Source organism: Saccostrea cucullata, unplaced genomic scaffold, assembly GCF_032062105.1.
Source record: "Saccostrea cucullata isolate Sc308-1 unplaced genomic scaffold, CSIRO_AGI_Scuc_v1 ctg1900, whole genome shotgun sequence".
NCBI lineage: Eukaryota > Metazoa > Mollusca > Bivalvia > Ostreida > Ostreidae > Saccostrea > Saccostrea cuccullata.
The window spans coordinates 82,067-106,978 of record NW_026933936.1 but is presented as its reverse complement, the minus strand read 5'-3'; the positions used below and the strand labels follow the sequence as shown (position 1 = coordinate 106,978).

The following is a 24,912-nucleotide window of genomic DNA, read 5'->3' as shown; positions in this document are numbered from 1 at the left end:
TCTACAATGTACTAAAACAGTTTTTTATTCATCAATAGACACTGCGAGGATGGGGATTCTACAAGTACCTTGCTTTACACTCTTTTTGCACTTAAACAGAATATTTGCCCTGATGCCTTTAATTGAAGGCGAAAGTTCTGATAAATATGGTTTGTTGCCTAAAACTGTAATAGATAAAGGGTCAAATGTGTTACGGGAAATCCTTAATCAGGAGAGCTTGGTGCGCTTTTCTATGGTGCAAAAAATACAGAGTTTAATGATGGATGCTACGGGCAGGAAAACTGATAGTCAAGTCATAAAGTCGAAACTTAGCGAAATGACAAAAGACTTAGAGAATTTGGAGTTAGAATACCAAGTAATGAAGGAGGAAAATGTCAAACTTCAAGAGAAATAAAAAGTGATTTACTGGTCAGTTAATGACAATTAAAATATTACTTTGGAAAAAATCAAAACCTTGAATGAATCTCAAACTAGCACTTTTGAAAGCAATCTCAGAAAAATGAAAGAACTTGAAGATGATGAAAGAAATGAAAGTGTGGCCCTAAAAAACAATGACCGTGCATTAACAAATGAAATTAATGTTCTCAAAGAAAAAATGAATGAAATGAATGTGACAATACATTGCAGTGTGGACTTTGTCGGGAGGGTGAAAATAACAGAGGACATATTAAAAGTATTCTGGTTCCTTTCAATGAAACACGAGAGGATTCTGAGGATGTGAATGAATTGAAATTGGTATCGTCAAAAGTTAAAGTGTTTCTTTATATTTCAGCTTGGAATTATATTCAAAGGTAAAATGCAGACAGATTTTTTCTCGAATATATTTATCGTACTATCAAGGGACAGTGGATATACATGTTAACGAGTGTACATGTAGATAAAAATGTTGTATATCAAAACAAACAAGCATAATATTTTAAAGCACGATTAATCTAAATTAATATAACAACTAGTAGCACTAAGGCCATTATAGAAAAAAAAATATCCGAAATTTTCAATAAACTTACAGATATATTATGTTTTGTTATTCTCATTATATAGATGTTTGGATTGATCGTATCAATCTATGCAGATTAATCTATTATGCAATTCAAGTAATTGTAACAATTCTTATTCATATTAGAAGTAAAAGAGTAAACATAATCGTTTTCAATAGTTTGAAAATTGTCACTTTAGCAAGGCTATTTACTCGGGGCATAGCTTGTGCTATCCAATCTTTGAAATTTCATTTAATTTTTGCCGCCAATTTTGATTTTCTACAATATGTTTGGATGACACCTTCTCCAACAATGATGAGTTTGCTTTTCTGTGAGGATTGTCCAAAAACAACATGGGACACATTTGCTATATTATTTTTGTGAAGTCAATATATCTATGGATTGACCTTATGAAAAGGATATATTGCTAAATACAATACCTTTTCAAAATCTTTTTAACCTAATGAGCTTTGTTTAATAAAACCTATTTACATCCAATGAATATTTTCTCCTCAAGATCTTTAGAAAACTATTGTCGTTCATCAGTCAGTAAATAATACTACATGTAAATAAAACAATTTAGCATTCATTAATGGAAGAGCCCTTGCTCGTCCAATCCGTACAGGCAATATGCCTGTACAGATTGGATGAGCAAGTGCTCTTCCATCAATGAATCGTACAATTGTATGCACTCAAATATCACAATACTTAATCTACTTAATCCTATTTTGATTATTTGTACGGATATACATAAAACAAAATAGTCTTTGTTTGTTTATATGGAAATTAACGTTGCATGGTGTATTGCGATAAAAAATTACATAATCCATTTACACAGGTTATGCATTTTTCTGTAACAGCTGCAACCTTAATTTTAAAACTTACAATAAAAGAGAAAAATTTACCTCCAAATCCTTCATTGTTCAAAGTCGTTCATCTACATATATTTTGTCAGACAGTAGTGCTTCAAAAGAATTGCTGGGAAATTTTACGAAAAGTCCCGAGCATGTTTGGAAGAGATGGATTATACACAGTTTCGTTGCCTTCGAAGAAAAGCTTGTTTACTGTGACATGAGTACAGATGGAGGAGGGTGGACGGTAAGAACAACTTGTTATAAAGTGAAGAAAATAATGCAGTTTCAAGGAACTTCCTTTCCCTACAAAATGTTATCTCTTTAAGTACTAGTCAGTGTGAAAAGTAAGGATAACGAACAGTGATCGATATAATCGAAGGACTCGTGAACATGCAAAAAAATCCCAAATGCTTGGAAACACCAGAGTGTAAATGGAATCAACTGGCTAGGAGGCGTAAACATCCCTGTTAGACCGGATCTACCCGCCGTAAAATTAAGTAATAATAAAGACGGAAAACAAGGAGCACACGGTGGTTTTGACCGGTCAGCAGTGGATGCTCACTCCTCCATGGCACCTGATCCCACCTATGATATTTAGGGGGTCCGTGTTTGCTCTGCTCCTATTTATTATTGTGTTTTTTGACTTTTGATCTTGGATGCTGTTCGTCATCTCCGTATGTTTCATGTTGCAATTTTTATCATAAAAGTAAAATCCTTACATGTGATACGTAGAATTTGCGAAAAACATGCGTTAAAATTCTAGGATCCATATTAGACCAACTTTTTAATTAGTAGCTTGCCTTGTTTTCAAAACATATATATAGAATACTTTTTTCTGAATTACAAATGTCAAAAAATGTCCATTAGAGACAGTAATGATCAAGAAATTCCTATGGTTTAAATACCTGAATTTATATTAACAGAAATCTTTGCTAAAATGAATCGACATATCTTTCGGCTACAGTCTCACCTGAGTCATATTGGGTTTGTCTTAAGGAAGCTTTTTAAAATATATTCGTTTTTTTTCTCATTTATCTTTTGAGCCCAAATAGTGAAGCTACAATAGTTCCCTAAGGACATGAATAAACCGAACTTGAATCAAAAACACGATGGCAAGATTCCTATCAAAATAACAAACGCTTTACAAATCTAAAGAAGAAAAAAATCAAAGAATAATCTTAACTGGTAAAAGAAATTATAAAATTTATATGGTGTAAATATTTACTCCCAATTTAACCCGTATCCCATGTTACTGATTTGCGATAAAAACAAGTAGTTGGAAAATAAGTTTTTTAAGAGTCATTCTCTGTAAGAATCAAAGAATTTAGAAAAAAGTTGGACATGGTACATCACAGATTTTTCTGATTTTTTGCATGCAATGTAGAAACACAATGTATAGAACATTTTTGGGGATAATTTTTTATTTTGAGTCCCGGTTGCCATGGTAACCAAAACCACCATTTTGAGGCCAAAAATACAGAGCAACCTACTGAAAGTATACAATCTTCATCATAAATTTCTGTTTTCTGCATTTTATTTACAGATTTAATTGTTGCCTACTATGATAGAATATTTGTTGGAGTAACTACCACAACTGATGAAATTTTTCAGTAGTTGGTCATAAAAGAGTTGTCTTTTAGTAAAAAGTGTGAATTTTTCAAATTTTAACAAATTTGAAAAAATGCCAATTTTTGGCATTTTCTAAGCGTAGTAGCAAAAAAAACGCGGGCAATCCAGAACAAACAACTACCATCACTAAAAAGGTCATTCCTTACTCAACAAAATATAAAATTTCTAGAGTGGTAATATTTCTTTAAATAAAATAAAACGAAAATGAAAACAGTTGCTATGGAGATTTTGGATTAATTTGTAGATTCAACATTTGGCTTCTTTTTGTACATTATAGCTTTAAGAAAATCAAAGGTAAAACAAATCACACTACTAAACCTCATAATTTTAAAATAAAATGATAGAAATGTAAGTTCATGAATTAAACAAAAATACTGTTTTACTATAGCAACCAAAAATTCAGGAAAAATCACTGTAGCTTTTGACGTTTTCATTATGCAGAATCGGTGGCCTCAGTGCATTATTTAATTTCTTCAATAAATAGATAACACTTATTATATTTGTTATATCACTTATGTACATTTTTTAAAAAAGTAAAAAATAAAAATTTAGGCGCCCCAAATCACGTTGCCATGGTAACCAAATAGTTTTTGAACACTTCCTTATAATGGTTGCTATCACAAATATTGTGATACTGACAAGTATACAACGGATATTATAAAAGCTTCATTCGTTACTTTTTCTCTATTTCAATAAGACAAATTGAATTTAATTGTATTTCACTAAATATCAAAATAGTTATTCATAATTTATTTTTAAAAAATGGTTGCTATGGCAGCCAATATTTCAGGAAAATCCTTATCATTGATATGTTTAATATACAAAATCTACTGGTTTATTGACCGATTAAATTTCTTCCTCAATGAAATAAATTCCACAAACCAAAATTGTAAACCTTGTCATTTCCCTAACATGAATATAGAAATTCTTAATTTTAAAAAAACAATTGCTATAGTAACCAATTAATTCAGGAATAATCCAAATAATTATTGATGTACCAGCATACAAAACTCATAGAACTGCCACCAGTGTTTGATTATGCTTCTAATTTATTTACCGGGACAAAATACAGATGAACTCAAACTGATCACATATATCTGAATTACTGCAGCAGGATTTGTTTCCATGGAAACAATAAATACCTACTTAAAATCATGACCGATCTTTTGGAAGCAACTTGCTTTATTAATTAAAACATATATACACATGTTTTAACCTGTACAAGCAATTCTTAGTTTAAGCAGGACAAGCACATAGTCAAGAGTGCCCCACTCCTCGATTCAACTTGTTTTTGATGTTGTTCAAATGATATTTTGCTGTTCCTTTCGTAAGGAATTATTATACCACCCCTACGAAGGAGAGGGCGGTATACTGATTTACCTTAGTGTGTCAGTCTGTTTGTCTGTCTGTCTGCCTGTATGTATGTAGCAAATGTTTGGCTGCAGTATTCTCAGCAACTCGGCTATTCATTAAAGATGCTTGAAATTTTAGCACAGTGTTTGCTAAGGCATGCCATATGCATGGCTCGAGGTTAAATCTGATGTCAACTTCCTGTTTATCCGCGTGTCAGACACTGTTTGTCCGTACCATACATAAACAAGCATTCTGAAAGTATTGCATAAGCAATACATGCCCCCTACCGGGTTCCTCTTTTTGAAACTGAGTTTTTCTTCAGGATGTCCAATAATACGCAAAAGTTATGTCCAAGGTAGAACTGCTTGATTTTGAGGTTGTGGATAAAATAATCCACATTAAGACGAAAATTCAACTCATTTTTCCAACGTCTTTTTCTCCCTTCATATTTGTGTCGACCATCGGAAGTTAGCGCAGCATGAACCCGATCTCATCCTTGCTATAAATATACTGTGTAAAAAGTGGGGTGAACCATCTTTTCAATGGACATTTCTATAGTATATGTAATGTTGGGGAAAAAGTTGCTACGTGCCTGCCTCAATTAAACGAATGTGAAAAATTCAAAATGCCATTATTCTGTCAAAAACCAATGAAGCGATGCGAAATTCAAAGTTGATATGTAACTCATCAAGATACACCCACATACCAAAATTCAGCTCAATATCTGCAAGCGTTTAGAAAAAAGGTGCGAAAACCCAAGTGGGACAGACTGGCAGGCAGATGGGGACAGACAGATGGATGGACAGCTAGACAGACGGGCAGACGCAGAGGAAATCTATAATCCCCTCCGGTTTCACCGGTAGGGGACTAAAAAAATCGTTGAAGTTTTCCCAGCAGATATGTGTCTTTCATACACATTAAGAATGACCTCAAAATTCAGAATGTATTTTATAGATTTTGTGATTTTGTTCTTCCTCATAAAGGCACGGGTTTAAATAAGTATAGGGAAAGTGCAATTATGCAGATGGAAAGCATATAATTACAAACCGCCACCGCTCTTATTAGGTCCAAAACACTGTCCGTAGGGGCTATGCCCCTGGGAGTGAACTCCCTATAAGCTTTTGAAATTCAATCGACAGAGAACCTCATTTTGACTCAAAGTAAGAAAAATATAATTTTTTATCTGAAATATTTTTCGGGGGGTGGGGTGGGGGGTTAAGTGAGGGGGGTGGGGAAGGGGCAATAAAATGTTATTAGATCCTCCTCCAATATGTTAAAAAAAAGGGGGCCTTCATTTATTTGTATTTGTTTGTATTAATATTTTTTTCAAGTTAAATAACTTTTTTTAATCTAAAACTACTCAGTATTTGGAAAGCTTCTAAAAATATTTTCCAGAACATAAAGTCTGTGATAAATGGAATACTGAGATGTCTTCATAAAATATGACAAAATCAAATATAATATTTTTCTTTCTCAGCTATAATTTGGGCACATAAATCTATGATTTCAACAATGACCATTTTTACAAATCCCCAATTTCTGCATGTACGTGAATGGAACTCCTCTCCGCTGAAAATTGCTATATTTCCCTATAAACCTTAATGTATTGCTTCATTATATTATTGTTTCAGTAAAGTGTACACACTGTATTATAAATTCGGCTTAAATTCAACTGTGACAGTGTTTGCTATGACTAAAAATCTGATTTATTTTTCCTCTGATGCAATAAAATAATCTGATATTAATTTAATTTTTGCAATAATTTCAAGTTCGAATGAAAGGGCACATTCACCAACGATCATCGATCTCCATTCAAAAAAAATAATTGCATCAACAAATTTCAGCCCTGCACAAATTGAAATCTAAAAGAAAATTGCAGATTTGTCCCGTGTCCAGTTTAGCGATGTGATTTCATAAGCTCAACATTTAAAATAAAAAAAATAATTACCGTTAATTTAAAAAAAAAAAAAAAAGATAAGTAAATGACATTAATTCTTTAAAAAATTGATGAAATAACTTGCATCGCAACTTTTTAACCAAAAAATTAGGTTTTTCAGTTGATTGTAGATTTTTTTTTTTTAAATCAGAAAATGTATTGACTTTTTACTGAGATTATTATCAAAAATTTAAAGTTTACCTTTCATTAAAAATAAAATGATTTCCCTCCCTCCTGTGTCTGAAACCCATCATGCGGTAATATTCCAAAAAAACATTTTTTTAAGGATGGCCTGACAGTTGGTTTATATAATTTTCATCAACATCTGATTTTAATAAGAATGATAATATGCCTATATTATAAATAAATGATATAATTAGAATCATGTCATTATTTATGCTTTGGGTACTTTAAAGTTATTTTTATAATAAATAGTCATCCCCTATTATTAATAAACTCATACAAAATATGCATGTGCAACTTTCAATGTACGTGGTAAATATTTCATTGATACTGACCAAGTGCTTCTTATTGTCATGTATATTTCTTCATAAAAACCTTAATATCCTACCCTTAGTGCTGAAGTCCATGTAACTGACGATACCTACTTTGTTTTTAAACACTTTTTTCAATGATGCAGCACTTGTTGTCACTTACATGATAGGCAGGAATTTCAAAGGATGCAATCCATTTTTAAGTTTATCACATCTATACACAACCTGAACAATCATTTAACTATGGGTAATGTTAAATACTTCACAAGTTGGATTAAAACCCCTGAAAATATCCAAAACACACAGTATTTACTCCTCAAAGTTGCTTTCTGCTGTGTACTTTTACTTTCATTTTCATCGATTAAAGCAAAAGATTTCCGAAAAGGGAAATAACTCTTGACAAAAATGTGTGTAAATTTAGAGATTTTTACAAACTTTACAATCAATTTATTTTCTTAAAATAAATATTACCTCTCCAGTACTATATTTTTTTCATCAATGTATAAGGTAAAATTCAGAGCATCAGAATATTCCACCAGTGCCTGCGTTTTTTGTGTACACTGTTATGTTCAACCCCCCTTTTTCAAGGCAGTTTTTTATGTTATTTGGCATTTAACGACAGGTCAAAGATTTTTTTTCAAGTTTTTTGTATAGAAAATACAAATAACAAATTATTTCAAAGGAAAAATAACAATAATCACCTTTATTTAATTAAATGTACATTAATGGGAAGAAATATCATTTTAGGTATTTACCACCTATGTGCAAAAACAGGTAACCTGGTTGCCATGGAAACAAGACCAATTGATCACTTTTAATAATATTTTTGTAAATAGGGCTTATAATGTAATTATTTCACCAAGTTTCAGCACAATCCTTGATTTTCAATTTCCAGCCCATTTTGATGCTTACAGAGAATGACTCTTAAGACTTGTATTTCCTGTCTCATTCGTAAGAAATGTATATCGAGGATCAGACATGCAAACCAGTTTATAGTTGTTTTTTTTTCAGTCATTTTAGGATATTGTACTGTTTGTAGTTTTTATGAGATGCATATTTTGCCGAAACCAAAATAGAAGGCAGTCTAAGCTTTCTAGATATCAAAACGTATTATATCTGGTGTTAAATAAAAATGATTTTTGCTTTCTGTATATGGTTGAAAAGGAAATGACGCAATATATGAGCTGACAAAGAACAAGGACCAGGAACTCCGGGTTGAGCTACAAGATGTTGATGGCGCTGAAGACTACGCTCAATACTACACATTTTATATCGGGTATGAAGACAGTAAATACGTACTCACCGGAACCGCGGGTGTGTTTATTTTCAGTTTATATGTTATGCTGTTACTTGATGTTAAAACTTTCCTTTGATTGATAAAATGATTAATAGCATTTCGATTTATAAAATGCATAATTTTGAAATAGGATCAAAGTTGTTGTTGTAATGTCACAGGTTTTGAATATGAAAAAATACGCAAGCATCAGTAATGTATGTGAAAAGGTAACGAACAGTGGGCAATAACTTGAAAGAAAATACAAATTAATTGTCTGTTGTGTAACGTCCCTTTGAAGAATGTTTCACTTGTGTGGAGATGCCACCACTTGCCGGTGGAGTGCTAAAAAATTTGTCCTATACTTAGCACTCAGGGCCATTGAACAGTGATGGATCTTTTTCATACTAGCAACTACTACTGCAACGCGGCACCTCAGTTTATACGATCTAATCCAAAGGACCGGTCTCCACGTCAAACAATTGGATTCGAACCGGCGACGAAAGGATCAACTCCTTAGTTGGCGACTCTAGAGCAGACACACTTTTGAAGATATTCGTTTAACTTTGTAATTGTTCGTTGCTCGAATACTACAGAGTCGACCGATTTTGGTCACAAGTGATTCACCCATTGACGTCATTTTCACGTTGTAATGTCACAAACATGGAGTAAAACATTTTATTACATATGTTATTTATAGAACATGTGTATGACTCTTCATGTATGTGTACCAGTACCAAATTTCTGATCCGAATTGTGGTTTGTAAATTATTTTTATATAGAGATAGTTCGCGAACTGTTTGGTCACCCCTCGTACATGATCAGTGTTCATGACAACGATCTTTACTTGATGTATTAGCAACATTATGTAGAAAATAGTCACCTCATTATAAACTATAGTCCAAATTAGTAAAAAAAATATAATAATGGCAACAAAGTTTTTAAAAAAAATAGCGAAGAAAAGAAGCCACTTGAAATGTTTTTCAATGCAAGGAAATATAAGAAGATAGTGCAAAGTAATCAAGCCCTAAAATACATTGAAACAATACAAATTGGGGGCAGAGTAAACACTGGACTCTAAAAGAGATAAGAACAACCGCCATGAAAAGTAGTAAGGCATTTCATTTAGAGTAAATCCAAATAAAAATCTCACAGGGAATATGTATATAGATGAAATGGTTTTTTTCTTCACGCTGTCAGTGACAAATTTTTATAATTACAATTTCTCCGCAATGTCATCATTTTGATCAATACAAACCACGATATTCATGTGTTATTAAGACTGATAACATATGATGTATTTTAAGAATTTCTAAATAAACTTCAAATACGCAGTAAGAGCAGAATGTTGTTGATACTACATTCAGAGGTATCTATATAGTCTGACGAATTTAGTCAATGGGTAAGTAATCAATAAATCTAGAGTGAAAATATACCTTCTAAAATATTTTAATGATGATTACTGTAATTGATTGATCGATTGATTGATTGATTGTATACTGTTTAACGTCCCTCTCCGGAATATTTCACTGACATGGAAACGTCACCATTGCCGGTGTAACGATAAATTTTGACCCGGGTTGAAAATTGACCCGGGGGTCATTTTTCAACGTTGAATACTGAGACCAAAACTGTTGAATTTAGACCCTAATCCGTTGAAAACTGAGCTGGGTCGTGGAATTTTGATCATGAAACCGGTTCAAAATTCAACAGCATAAAAAACATATTTATGATAAGGTTTTCACAACTGTGATTTAACCCATTAGTATGAGGCCCGGTTGTGGTAATTACTGTCAAAAGTAATATCACTAGTCGTATAGGTGATATCACCTATTCAATTGGTGATATCACCTATTCAGATTTTGAATAGGTGATATCACGTATTCGAATAGGTGATATCACGTAATCGAAAATGTGATATCAACAATTCGAATTGGTGATATCATCTATTCGAATAGGTGTTTGAATAGGTGACATCATCTATTTGATTTGAATTGGTGATATCATTTTTTCAAATTGGTGATATCACCTGTTCGATTGGGTGATATCACCTTTTTCCTTCGAAAAGGTGATATCACTTATTCTAATAAGTAATATCGCCTATTCAAACTAAATAAGTGATATCACCTATTCGAATAGGTGATATCACCATATCATTTTGAATAGCTGATATCATTTATTCGAATAGGCGATATCACCTTTTCAAATTTTTCATGAAATAACAACGGTTCCCAGAACTATATTTCCCTAATTCTTATTCACTTTCACTTTTGTTTTATAACTCATAATTCTAAGAGACAATGGACTACAGTTTAACAATTGATTTTAAGCAATAGTAGTTTGCTTACAAATTAATTTATTTCACTTTAATATCATGTAAACAACAACAAAAAAATCGTGAAAAACGCATGAAAACTGTGTAGTCCGAATTTTCTTGATTCCAGTGGTAATCCTCATATTATAGGGAACATTTATTATTGTTGTAAGAAACTCAAATAGGTAATATCACCTATTCGAATAGGTGATATCACTTATTCAAATATGTGATAGCACTTATTCAGCACGAATAGGTGATATCACTTATTCATTTCAAATAGCTGATATCACCAATTCGAATAGGTGATATCTCATATTCAATAGGTGATATCACCAATTCGAATATGTGATATCTATGAGGCGCCATTTTTGGTATTTACTGGCAACAACTGATATTACCTATTTGAATATGTGATATAGCTTATTCGAAAAGGTGATATCACATATTCGAAATGGTGATATCACCTATTCAAACTCTGAATAGGTGATATCACCAATTGAATAGGTGATATCATCTATTCGAATTGGTGATATCACATTTTGGCAGTAAATACTAACACGGCGCCCCATAGATATCATCTATTGGAATAAGTGATATAACCTAATTCAAATAGGTGATATCACTTTTTGGTAGTAAATACCAACACGTACTCATACATAGACGTCGGGAACGGGGAGCAAAATCAAAATATATTTTTAAAAACTTTACACGACAAGAAGACAACACCTGCTATGGGGTTCAACTCAACATTTAGATACACCGATGGCGTATAATCAAGTAACAATAGTTACTTTAGTTCTTATGTCGACGCGATATACATTGTGTATCCGAGTGAATTTTAAATGAAAGTCACCACTGAATGTGCCACGAATGTTTCATGTTTGGAAGTTTTATTGACTATGGAAGATGAAGGCCAACTGAAACTATACTGTATAAGAAAAGGAATGATTTCTTCTTCATCTTTTCCAAAGTGAACTTGCCTTATTTGTAAAGTAATATTCCGATATTACCTGTTTATGGTACAACGTATAAAGCGTTCCATTATTACAACGTATAAAGCGTTCCATTATTATACTTTTATGTTTTCAAAAATTTTGGTTTCTTTTTCTAAATCATGTCAATCCTGTTCGGTATAATAGGATTTCTATTCGATTAGTTGTAAGTCTTTTGCAAAAAATGTTATTTCTGATCGAGAATTCATCACCTTTAAAAAGAATATCAGCAGTCTCGTTTAAAGTCATAATTCCGTAAGTCGTATGGTCGATACAATGACTGTCAACAAATACAATTTATCATTGAGACAAATGTTGACTGACGTTTTTCATACTTATTGTTAGTTCATTATTTATACATCGAAGTGGCAACGGATTTTCCCGTTTTTACCTGACCATGACAAGGAGCACACGGCGGGTGTGACCGGTCAGCATGGGATGCTCACTCCTCCATGGCACCTAATCCCACCTCTGATGTTTCGGAGGTCCGTGTTTGCTCTGCTCCAAATTTGTATTGTTTATTGACTTTGATATTGAATACTGTTCGTTATCTCCTTATTCTTCCTTTAAGTTGTAATTCTATTCGAAAATTTGTGATTACTATTCGATTATTTTGTCATTTCTATTCGATGATAAAATTATTTATATTCGATAATAATGTTATACTTAACATCCCTATTTAATGAGTTTACAACCAGTTCTATTTCCCAGAATGCAATTATTGAAAAAGAATTAAAAAAAAACATTGCATAGGAGATCTCGAGATAAAATTATTTAATAAGATAAGATGTTTATCGAATAGGATTCGTATTTTTCGAATAGAAATGGATGCTAGTATGTTTTCTAATGGCAACTTTATTGCATATAAACCAAATAATTATCGAATAAAAAAGATAAAATTATCGAATAGGAATGACAAAATTAGCGAATAGGAATCGCGTGTTTTCAAATATTAATGACATCGAATAGGAAAAGCGTGTTTTCCAAGAAAAAAAAAGATATGTGAATTTTATGATTTATATATCATATTGTCACATTTCTTGTAATTGGAATAACAATTTATCGAATACCAATTACAAATAATCGAATAGAAATAACAAGTAATCGAATAGGAATCACATTGTATCGAATAAGAATTTTTAAGAATAAAAATAATCTTATTCTTAAGGTTATTTTCGAAAGCGATCAATTTTCAAGCCGAGGCAGGCTACTGACAGATAAGTAATTGTTACAGGGATTTCACCAACCTTATTTGAAGTCAGCATTACATACGTACATTCTATGGTCGCTATATTGATGCTTTTCACAAATATTACCTATCATTGCATTCATTTTGGTCGATGTCTTTCATTCTAATTTTTAGGCTATTAGTTTTGTTAATTTCTATACTGAATTTTACTAGATGGGATTTTCCGCCCACCTGATCAATATATAGGCTCACTTTCTAGACACATTTCTAAGATTTTTGTTTTAGAATTGTCAAAAAAAATAAAGTTGTCATGCTTGAAGAAACACTGTAAAAATAGAAAATAAAAGAAGTCTATAAAACTAGTCCATTTTCACCAGACTATCAAATATCAAGTCATCACTTCAGCAGATCTAGAAAAAAAACCACACATGCACTTGTATTTCTTAGACGATCAAAGCCCAGTTCTATATTATGTATTGCAGGACATTCTGACTCAGGAGAGTTTGGTAGGCTTTTATGGTACAAAAATTATGAAGTTTAGTGATGGATGTTACCGACAGCAAAAACGATAGAAGAAACGTAGCAAAGTTAAAAAAGATTACAGCATATAGCGATGAAAAGCCAAATAATGATATGTCAAACTTGGTCAGTTAATGATAATAAAAAAAAATGAATTTGGAGAAATTTAAAAGTAAATGACAATAAAAAAATGATTGTATATCAAATAGGCACCGTCAAAGGCAACCTCATGAAAATGAAAAATTTTGAAGATTGTAAAATAAAATTTGGTTATCAAACAAAATAACAGTGTAATAAATGCATAAATTGATGTTCTAAAAGATGTAGCGACATTACAAGGCAATGTGGACACTTCTAAAAGGATAAAAAGGAAACCAATTCAATTAAAAGAAAAAGAGATATTTGTGAAAGTAGATGAGAGAGAGAGAGAGAGAGGGAGAGAAAGAGAGAGAGAGAGCCATTTAAAGATTTTGAGGATATACAGCTGCTTCGTTTCGTAATTGCCAAAAGTTGATCAAGTTAATGCTTACTCATTATAAGAAATCTGCTTTCAATTTATAAATAAAAACTCATGACACAGACCCAGGTCTCTTTAAAAGTCTAGAAACATGATTTCAATTAGGAACTACATTATTATTTGAACTAACGTGTCTCGGTTATTACGAATATATTAGCGATCTGATCCAGGATAAAATGTTTTCATAAAAAGTAGAAACTGAGAACATAACACAAACCCCTTTTAAATTAACTTAATTTCCGACAAATGCCTCACAAATTTACCCCGTCTTTGATATGTGTTAATTCAATCTGTACATAATTAACAGATATTGAACCTTTCATCTTTTTGCTAAAAACACACTTATCTCAATGCTTCAATCATCGCATACATAACTTACGCTCAGTTCTGCACAACATAAAACCAAGAAAATGCCCTCTTATGCATAAGAAGTTATGGCAAAGATGGAGTGTCAACGAATACTATGTTTAATACTCTCTATGTATATGACCGGGACCTTTGGGCAATTAACATTACCTGAAAAAGCCTCTATCGAAAATAGTTTGTTACCCAGTACCGTTTTAGGTAGAGCGTCCAGCGTCCTACGAGACATTCTGAATCAGGAAAGTCTGGTCCGCTTCTCTATGGTGCAAAAAGTACAAAATTTAGTGATGGATACCATAGACAGCAAAAACGATAGACAGGTTATCAAGGCAAAGCTTAGTGAGGTGACAAAGGACCTAAAGGATTTGGAGATAAAAAGTCAAAATATGAAGGAAGAAAACACCAAACTTAAAGAGGAATTAAAGATGGTGTACGGGACAGTGAATGACAATAGGAATTTGACAAAAGACGAAATTCAAAATCTCGATCAGAAAATGAAAAGTAAGACTTCAGCTCTCCACGATGAAAATCTTAAACTAGCCTTGAAAAATTCAGCTTTTGAAAAACAGCTTGATTTGTTAAATAAGACTATAAAGCAAATGGAAAGAGGTGTTCGAAAAGATATAGAGACGTTGAAGTCATCGGACATGAGCACACTGGAGAGAATAGACACTGAATAAATCCCATATAAGAGAAGTAAACAAGAACTTCTAAAAAATAAAAGAACTTGATGATGGCATTCGAAATAAAAGTTTGGTTCTGGAAAACAATGATGAAAGATTTTCGCAAGGAATTGAGGTTCTTCAAGATCAAATGAATGAAGTGAACGCGACACTACAGATCAACGGCGTAGAATTACTCTTCAGACAGATTAAAAAGATGGATGACAAGTTCTCGAGTTTTGCAGTGTCTGTAAATGAAACGCTCAACAATGTTCAGGAGGATTTGAATGAACCCAACAGGATTCTGTCTAAAGGTATATATAACTGTGGATTCTGTTAATTTTCATAATATGTAATGTATATTTTGATAACTGAAACCAAACTATAAAAAATTGCTCATTTTATATATGCCAAATCTTTTCATAACATCCATATAGGTTCACATAAAATTCAGATATTTTAACCTTCTTCAAGCATTCCAATTCTTTTTTAAGTTCAGATTTCGGTTGAATATTTAAAAATAAATTAGAAGATCAAATACTGTGAAATCACAAATTTTCAATTTAATATTTACTTTCAGTTGTTTTTTATGCATAAAGTTACACACGGATTCATGTTCTCCTAAAAATGTACTGAAAGTTCTGAATCACCTACTATTATATCTAACAACCTCGAATTTAAATCAACCCCCCTTCCATAAACCACAAAAACTGACCCGTTAAAATACTTAGAAAACGAATATATTTCTCATAATCCAGTGGCAATCACAACATAATATAATTCCTTACCAAATATTTTGGATTCATTGCGGGTTTTTGTCATACAACAGGAGGCATTAAACAACATACAATCAACATATCAATGATCGAGTGATTGATTATTAGTGGTTTTTAAGTTATTAGAAAATTAAATTAATCACTTTTAACACCCAAACCTTTTTAACATTAACCCTGACAAAAACGTATTATTTTCTCTCAATATACTTGGTAAACATGATTCAAGTTACAATGTAAATCTATGAGAAATATTACTGATTGTTTTAAAAAGGTTTGTTTGTGTCATTTATCCTTAACATCCAAACACAATACATGTATGTTTTGCAGTGCTTTCAATTAATTGTCACAGTTGCTGGGACATTTTACGGAAATATCCGACTTTAAAGGGCAGAGACGGAGTATATACACTATCAATAGCCTCTCACGTCAAGTCTGTTTACTGTGACATGAGTACTGATGGAGGAGGGTGGACTATGAGTGTGAGCCTCAGTAGTAAGGTCTGTTTACTGTGACATAAGTGTGAGCCTCAGTAGTAAGGTTTGTTTACTGTGACATGAGTACTGATGGAGGAGGGTGGACGGTGAGTGTGAGCCTCAGTAGTAAGGTCTATTTACTGTGACATGAGTGTGAGCCCCAGTAGTAAGGTATGTTTACTGTGACATGAGTACTGATGGAGGAGGTTGGACGGTGAGTGTGAGCCTCAGTAGTAAGGTCTGTTTACTGTGACATGAGTACTGATGGAGGAGGATGGACGGTGAGTGTGAGCCTCAGTAGTAAGGTCCGTTTACTGTAACATGAGTACCGATGGAGGAGGGATAAAATCTACTTTGTGTCCTAAGAAAATGAAATTACTGTTTTAAGGTAGTCTAGTTCTATGCTCAGGTTAATAAAATTAGCAGTTAAGTAATCAAAAATACTTTTAAAAAGTATCTTGGAATCCACAAAGTTATGTACATTTATCCTCTGTATTTCTTTAATGTTACAGATTAAAGTTAATCATTTTATATAGGGAAAATCGTCAAATGTCCAATATTTTTGCAGAAAGAGCGAATTGGAATATCAAAAATGCATTTTCTAATTGCAAATTGATCAACAGATATATTTTAGGTTAATAAAGAAAGATATCCAGACATTCAAAGAAATTGTCATGCTTTTTAATCTGTTTTGGTATTCTATGTCTTTTATTTCCTTCATTTATTGTAAAATACATAGTGTAAAAGACTTTTGCTATCATTGTAAGACACAACAAATAAATTTTTATTTCATATCAAGCTAATAAGCATTGGTATCTAAGGCTGGATTCAAGAAAATCTTATTGCTCTAAATCTGTATTAATTTTTTCCTTTTATAGGGTACAAATGTCAAGTTTTATAAGACCTTTTCTAACTTCCAAAAACCTTGAATTTTATAAAGATGAATAAAATGAAAATTGTTGCATGAAAAAAAAAAATCATTTTTTAGGCTTCATTTTGATGCATTTCAAATTAAATATTGACTTTTTTAGTTATACTTCCTGGCTAAGGAACAGATATCCTTAGAATGTTTTCCTTTATGAAATATAGAATCTATATGTGTTCAAAAAAAATCAGCATGTCTTAAATTACTTTAGTTTTATAACATTTAAAATGAATGAAAAATCATTTAATCTATTAAAGGCTATACAGAAAAGACAGGACGGTTCGACAGATTTTTACAGGACGTGGTCAGAGTATAAACAAGGATTTGGGGACTCCTTTACAAACTACTGGATTGGTAAGATTAGTTTATGTATCATTACATTATACGGTGTCTATCTAAATATACTGTCAGAATATGAACAAGGATCGGTTGATCCCTCTTTAAACTACTTTATTGATAAGTATTACATTATAAGGTGCCTATCTAAATGTAGTGTCGGAATTTAAACAGTTTGGAATTTAAGATATCTTTAAAAAATATTACATGTACCAAAGGAAATGACGCAATCTATGAGCTGACAAAGAATAAGGACCAGGAACTCCGGGTTGAGCTACAAAGATTTAATGGTGATACAGCATACGCTCAGTACTCCACATTTTATGTCGAGGATGAAGACAGTCAATACAAAATCACTGTGTCAGGGTTCTCAGGAACTGCAGGTAGGTCTAACTCTAATTTTCGTACAAACCTAATTAAATTTAAGGTCACAAGTGATTAACAGATGCTTTTTTATACCAATTTTTTTCCAAGAAAGATAGGGATGAGCATGAATTCCAATTCTCGATATTACTCCAGCATGCTAGAGGTTCACGGCGAGACTTTTGAATTGGCGAGGTATATAAGAAGCGTAGGGACGTTAACCGAGGCTCTTACTAGAGAAACACCGACATCTTACGAACGAACGTAACCAAAAACGAGGATCAGTCATTGTAGTCCATTGTATTCACGGTTGGATTATTGAATTCTTCAATTTTATTGGGATTTCGATTGATAAAATCCCCACAATATACCTCAAGGCCACGTCTTGTCGTAGTCACTACCGTGACGCTACAATAAATTTCAATGAACATTTAAACGAGCAAAGGGGTTCGAGAAGGGAAATGATTGATTGTTTAACGCCGAGTCGGCAATATTTCAGTCGTATTTCGGCGATTAAATTAAGTAAGTATGATCATTTTGAAATTTTTGGGTTTTTCTGGCGGCCCCAAAATGTGCCTACTCTTTTTCGAAAACCAGAGAAACGATCTTTTACGTGCAAAGGGGGTTGCTATCCTTGACACGGGCCACCAAAATTTTCGTCCAATCCGACGGACTCAAGGGAGAAAGGAAATGAAAGGAGAAGGGAAATGAGAAGGAAATTTAAATAATGGCATTCTGTGGTATGAAATAAAACAAATAATTGTATGTGCAGATCTAGTAGGGGTCGAAAGGGGGGGGGGGGGTACTTTACGATGGGCGACCGGGACAATAACATATGAATAAGGAGTTATGGTCTAAAATTAAATTGCAAAAACCCAAAAGCTTTGATGAAGAGATTGTTGTTCAAAATACTATATGCTGCGAAAAATAAAATTTATATTTCTTTTATACACAGGTATTACAGCCATATCATAAATCCAGGGGCTGCCCGTTCGTAATTTGTCGGTTGATAAAGCTACCACCCTACATAAATGCATTTTTTCAGCCTTTTTTATAATCCACACATATAAACACACGGTCGTACAGTATATAGGAACGGGATTGAGGGGTTGGGAATAAGCACCCCCCCTCTTATGTAGTCGATAAATAAACAATGTCATATCATAGAAAACTTAGCTACTGTATACTTGTGTCCCCTCAATAATTTTTTTTTCATTTTGGCTTCCCAAGGAATTGTCTGGCAGTAACTCTAAACTTTTGGCTATGCCCTCCCCTACTTAAATTGCTTGCTTCAAGCATGTTACATATATATAAAATAAAAGCATTCCACTATAATTTATTTGAAATCATAATTTAATACATCATCCAAGAAGAAACTGTCTAACGTGAATGCTCCTTTATTTCTTTGAAGTGATATTTTATTAAATTTAAAAAAGAATCTCTCTCTTTCTCTCTCTCTCAATACAAGACACTTTATTAAACGCACTACCTATTCACTTGATTGCACGGATTTCTTTTTTTTTTTAAGCTGTAAAAAGTAACCTTTCCCCATATGAACAAGGCGTATAATACGAGTAGTTTGTATACGTTAAATCAATGACGCATGACAAAACGTGTTTCCTAATCCGTCTAAAGTTTTATGGTGTATTTTCTTCTAATTGTCGCTTTTTTAAACATTGTAAGTGATTACACGAAAATTGACATGAGCAATATTCAAATACAAAGTTGTAAAAATACTATCCGTTTTATTTTACACATATGATTATTTCTTCCGATTTTAAACTCTACATGGGTACAAACACTGGTCCCGAAAAAACTATCGAGATACGGGAAGTCAGGGAGAGTAACGTTCATTCGTAAGATGTCGGTGTTTCTCTACTTGTACATGTAGGAGTATACTCGATATATGTCAGTGAACTTGAAATTAAAGAAGCCACAATGTCTACAACATCAGTTGCATAGAAGGTTTGTCCCAAAATTCCGTAGACAAACATATTATTTTAGAAACCCGGTGACATAAACTAATAAAACTTTAACATAGGTTAAAACAATAAAAAAAAATCTATGAGTAACTACACAGGTTAACCCTATTTAAATAAAATATTCATTGTATGATGTAACAAGGCGGAATCATACAGAAAAAAATGTCATCAAGAATTGAAAGATATAAAACATCCTAGGAAAAAGTATTTAAAACTCAGCATTTCGGAAAAGAAATGATAATTCCCCATATTCTATTATCAATTACCTTTTTTCAAAGGTTTGGTTCATATCCTTTAACTAATATGAATTTTATAACGTTCCATAGGATTAAAATCTGACCTGTTGACAAAATGATGGCTATGTTGACACAGGTGGAACATTAAGGTGTGATCAAATAGGTTGATCCTTTAATTCACTCCTACAGGAATACATAAGGCATTATTGTTTGGTACAAATGTTTTCTGGTTCTTTAAGGACAGATGATACAAACATTTTTTTTCTTTGGAGAAGACTTAATATCATATCACAAGTTTAGAAAATGGAGAACTATTTGAATTTTTTTCTCGTAAGAACTGGAAATTGAAGCAGACTTCGAAAATATTCATTAAAATAACAAATATGGACAAAACGCACTCAGTAAAGGTTAACAGATGAAAACAAATTTTAGAATATGTTAACCTGCAGGCATGTTCATGAAACTTTCCTAAAATCAGTCCTAAGATTATTCCTCAGATATGACTTTGGAAGAAAGTTGGGAACATCCTAAGATCAACTTAGAGCATATCATAAGATGTATCTCGACGGTAAGTTAGGAACATCTTAAGTTAGGACATCCTAACTTACAATGAACCCTTGGTTCTTTATAGATAAAAATATAACTTTAAAGACATTTATAGCCCATATATAAAAATTATATAATACACATGTGTACGTTACAAATTAAAATCATTTAGAACTTTTTCAATAGACAGGGAAATAACAAATGCAGTTTTGATGATTGTTCTACTTTAATTAATATCTGGATAATATTAGGTTATCAATATTCTACTACAGGTGACAGTTTGAATTATAACAATGGATATAGATTTACTACTAAAGACCAGGACTATGATGGGTATGGTGGTAACTGTGCTACAGCATTTCACGGAGCCTGGTGGTACAACGAATGTCACTACGCGAACCTTAACGGGGAGTGCGCCCAGTCAGCTGTGTCTGGTTGGAAAAACACGATATGGTATCACTGGAAAGAAATTGAATCATTAAAACAGACTGTGATGATGATCAGGCACAGGAACTAGAATTAAACTGATGTATTATGAAATATATGATCAAATTAACACTTTTATTATGACTTTAATTCAAACAGTATAAGCATCGTTTGAGTTTTTACTTATCTCACTAAATGATGTAGATTAGTGCAATGGACAGCTACAATCTGTTTTAATAGATTTTTGTAAAATCATCAGTTCTTCTTAATTTGAGCAATTATAAATACATTTTGTTCATGTAAGCATGTTTCTTAAATAAAATTTTCATAAAAACACAAAATAATATAAAACTTAATAGCTTCATGTATCTAGAATGTACCTCGGAACATAAAATTAAATACATGCATTAAAAGGTTATCAAGAGCAAGAGCCATCTTATGCATAAAATGGCCCTGTACTTATATCAATAAATTAACTATTCCCCTCTTTCCCATTTCATATATCAAAATAAAGTAGACACTTGGTGCTTTCATTTTCTATAATAAAATTTGAATTTGAGAATCCAGATATTGGAAAAAAGATTTGAGAAATTGCAATGTTCTTGAAATTTGTAGAAAACATGCGAAATGGACTTCCTTCAGCAAAGAATTAAAATATGAGCACACCCCACGATCCAAAAAATAAAACATGTATTTTGATCTTCATTTACAGAGCTTTCATTATGTATTTGCATATTTTGGATCGGGGATTGTGCTGTATATGAAATATTGAAAAAATGCTTCAATTAAATGTCATTTTCAAAGGAATTTACAGGATATGATGAAAATGACGCATATTATGACGTCATAATACATTGACTAGATGGGGAATTACGTCACGATTAATAGTTACGTGATCAACAACAATCCAAGTGATAAATACTGCATTTGCAGCCTAAACTAATCAGTTTTGATTTTTCAGAAATTCTCAGGGCCAAATAAGGCCCAAAGTGGCTCTTGCTCAAATGTTCACTATCTCTACGCATTTTTACGAATGATTAAATGTAAATGTACATTATATATGTAGAACGTGAAGGACAATTTAACGTTTAATTTCATCAGTATTATAAAGCTTGTCAACAAACAAGGTTTTCAAGTGACAGATATAGCAGAGCCTCTGTCATATGCCATACATGAACGGGAGGATGCAGTCTTTGAAGGTTTCAAATATTATGACAGTGAAACCAACGGGCTTATTCTGTTTAAAAATTGTCGTGTTTTGAATGTTTTCAGATCATTTAAGAAAGAATAAATGACTTGTTCCGTTACTTTAACATTAACCTACGATTCCCGCATTGTCCCCTTTTAGGCAGTTGTGGTTAAATCTTATCACCATGTAAAACTTCTATGCATAACAACATGAAATTAACTGCAGTCAAACCATCAAGGTCAAATAACACACGCCTTGAAACTAAAACAAAATATTAACTGAATCTTTAAAACGGCAATTTTTTAAAAACAATTGTAGTGAAGGAAAACCTTCAAGAGTACCATGCAACAACATATTCAAGAAGTGGTGTGAATCAGATGTGGATACTCAAAAATTCCAAAGAACTGTTGGACAATTTGAAATCACAAAATCAACAGCTTGATACTTACGACTTTTCAACTTAATACATAGCCATTCCCAAGGATAGATTAAAGTCCAGGCTTTTTAATATCATCGACAAGTGCTTCTTCAATAAAAATTGAACTCGTAAATTAATTACCTGGTCATTGGTCATTTGCAAAACTATTTTGTTAAAACAGATTCTGATTGCACACACAAGTTCTCTGAAGTTGAGCAAAAAAGATGCTTGAGTTTCTGATTGACAACATCTATGTGGTTTTTGGGAAACCAGGTTTTCCAGCAGTTTATTCGTTCCTTCGTATACTAGCATTCCTTAAGATTATATAGAACAAAAACCATACTTCGTGAAGATTTTGTCTCGCTTATAAAGAGTCGATGGCAATCTCGCGAAAATAAGAGGTCGCGAATATTTAGTTATCTACGGTATCATTGAGTCAAATGCTGACAGAAGCTTTTCAACTTATTGCAAGTCTATTATTTATACACTGATTGATGACGGATTTTTCCGTTATTTCCAGATCATGACAAGGAGCACATGTTGTGTGTGACAAGTCAGCGGGGGATGCTCACTACTCCGTGGCACATGGACCTGGGGCCATAAAAGGATATATTTCGATTAGGCTGTTTTTTGGTCCATGTTTTTTGCGAAAAATAAAATTAGGCTGCACACAATTTTAAACTTACTTTCATTATTTTCAACATGTCTAATTTTGTGCCATGTAATTTTTGCGGGGGAAAAAATTAGGATAAAATTGGAATTATCGGCCAAAGTATGGTACCCTCAACCGCTTTAACATTGGGCATATGGGAAAATGTCGGAGGGTTATGGTGTTTAAACTTCCAGTACACCACGTGTTGCATTCTGAACCAAAACCATACTTTGGTCATTGATTGCATATATGTACAGAAATATTATACTGAAATATGGTTGTGGTTCGCATTGCAACACACACTTAAATAGTAATGACTTGGCTAATTTTGCAAACTGTTGAGATGTGGTTAATTTTATTAAAACATTTAAAGTGTTTGATACACATTCATAACATTGTTCAATTAATCAAACAGATTAGTTTAACATTGCTCTGAAGGAGAGGGTGTATATATTTTTTTTACTTTTTTGTATCTGCTTATCTGTCTAGCTGTCTGTGTGTCTGTCCGTAACACAAATTTTTGTCGCAGTTTTTCAGCAACTATAAATAGTAGATTCTTGATGCTTTTAGTACACTATTTGTTGAGGCATATCATATGGTGGGATTTATTTTTGTATGAATACAGTGTTAACTTCCTGTTTATCTATGTGTCTGTATGTACCAAATTTCCATCCCGATTATTTCATGAATAAGCATTGCAGATAGGCCATATTATGAGATTGATTCATGAGATTCTACCAAAGCAAGGGTTTTACTATTGAGTATTAGCTTCTTGTCCTCTTATACATGTATTACCGTACTATGCGTTAGGATGTAAAACAAACTAGAGGTACTGTGAGCGATGAGCTCACTAAATAATACCCCCGCCTCCCATATGGTTATAACTGGTGAAAAAGTCCATGTTTTCCTGTGGCCGGGAAACCCAAAATATGTGTCAGATCAAAAAGTAAAATAGGAGGTGCACAATGGCAATATGTAATAAAGATAATGTGAAAGTTGCATCAAATTTCATTCAGTGGTATGAGAGGAGTTGCGGATAAGAGATGGGTACCCCAAAGCGTAACAGACGGACGGACGGAAGGACGGACGGACAGACGTACAGACGGACGGAATTAAGATTACTATATACCCTCCCGCTTTTGAAGCGGTGGGGATAAAAAGGGAAATTAATCGAGTATATTATAACGTGTCTGTATGTCTGTTTGTGAGGAAAACCACAACTTTGACACCAGAGAGGGCAGTTGCAATATATAAATATCAAGCTTAAACTTAGTGTTTCATAGTAAACAATACTGATTGTTTAATGTTAATCTAGGTCAAAATTTCTTGATTTGGGTATGTTGCAGTATCACAGATTTAACGTGCTTCTTTTTTCTGTCCCCGAAGGATATGGAGAAAACGAACAGTATTCAATATCAAAGTCCTATAAACACTATAAAATAAGAGCAGAGCAAACACGGACCTCCACATCATCAGAGGTGGGATCAGTTGCCATGGAGGAGTGAGCATCACCTG

The 24,912-nt window shown here is 32.8% G+C and overlaps 1 protein-coding gene across 1 annotated transcript in view; it reads left to right on the top strand.

Moving 5' to 3' along the window:
* The first annotated feature begins 214 nt into the window (after positions 1-214).
* The window catches only part of LOC134239668 (techylectin-like protein), a 66,628-nt gene continuing 41,930 nt past the window's right edge, over positions 215-24,912 (top strand). The window contains exon 1 of the mRNA XM_062721833.1: positions 215-673. Coding sequence (XP_062577817.1) covers positions 500-673 — 174 coding nt within the window. The 5' untranslated portion in view covers positions 215-499. The remainder of the gene's footprint in view (positions 674-24,912) is intronic.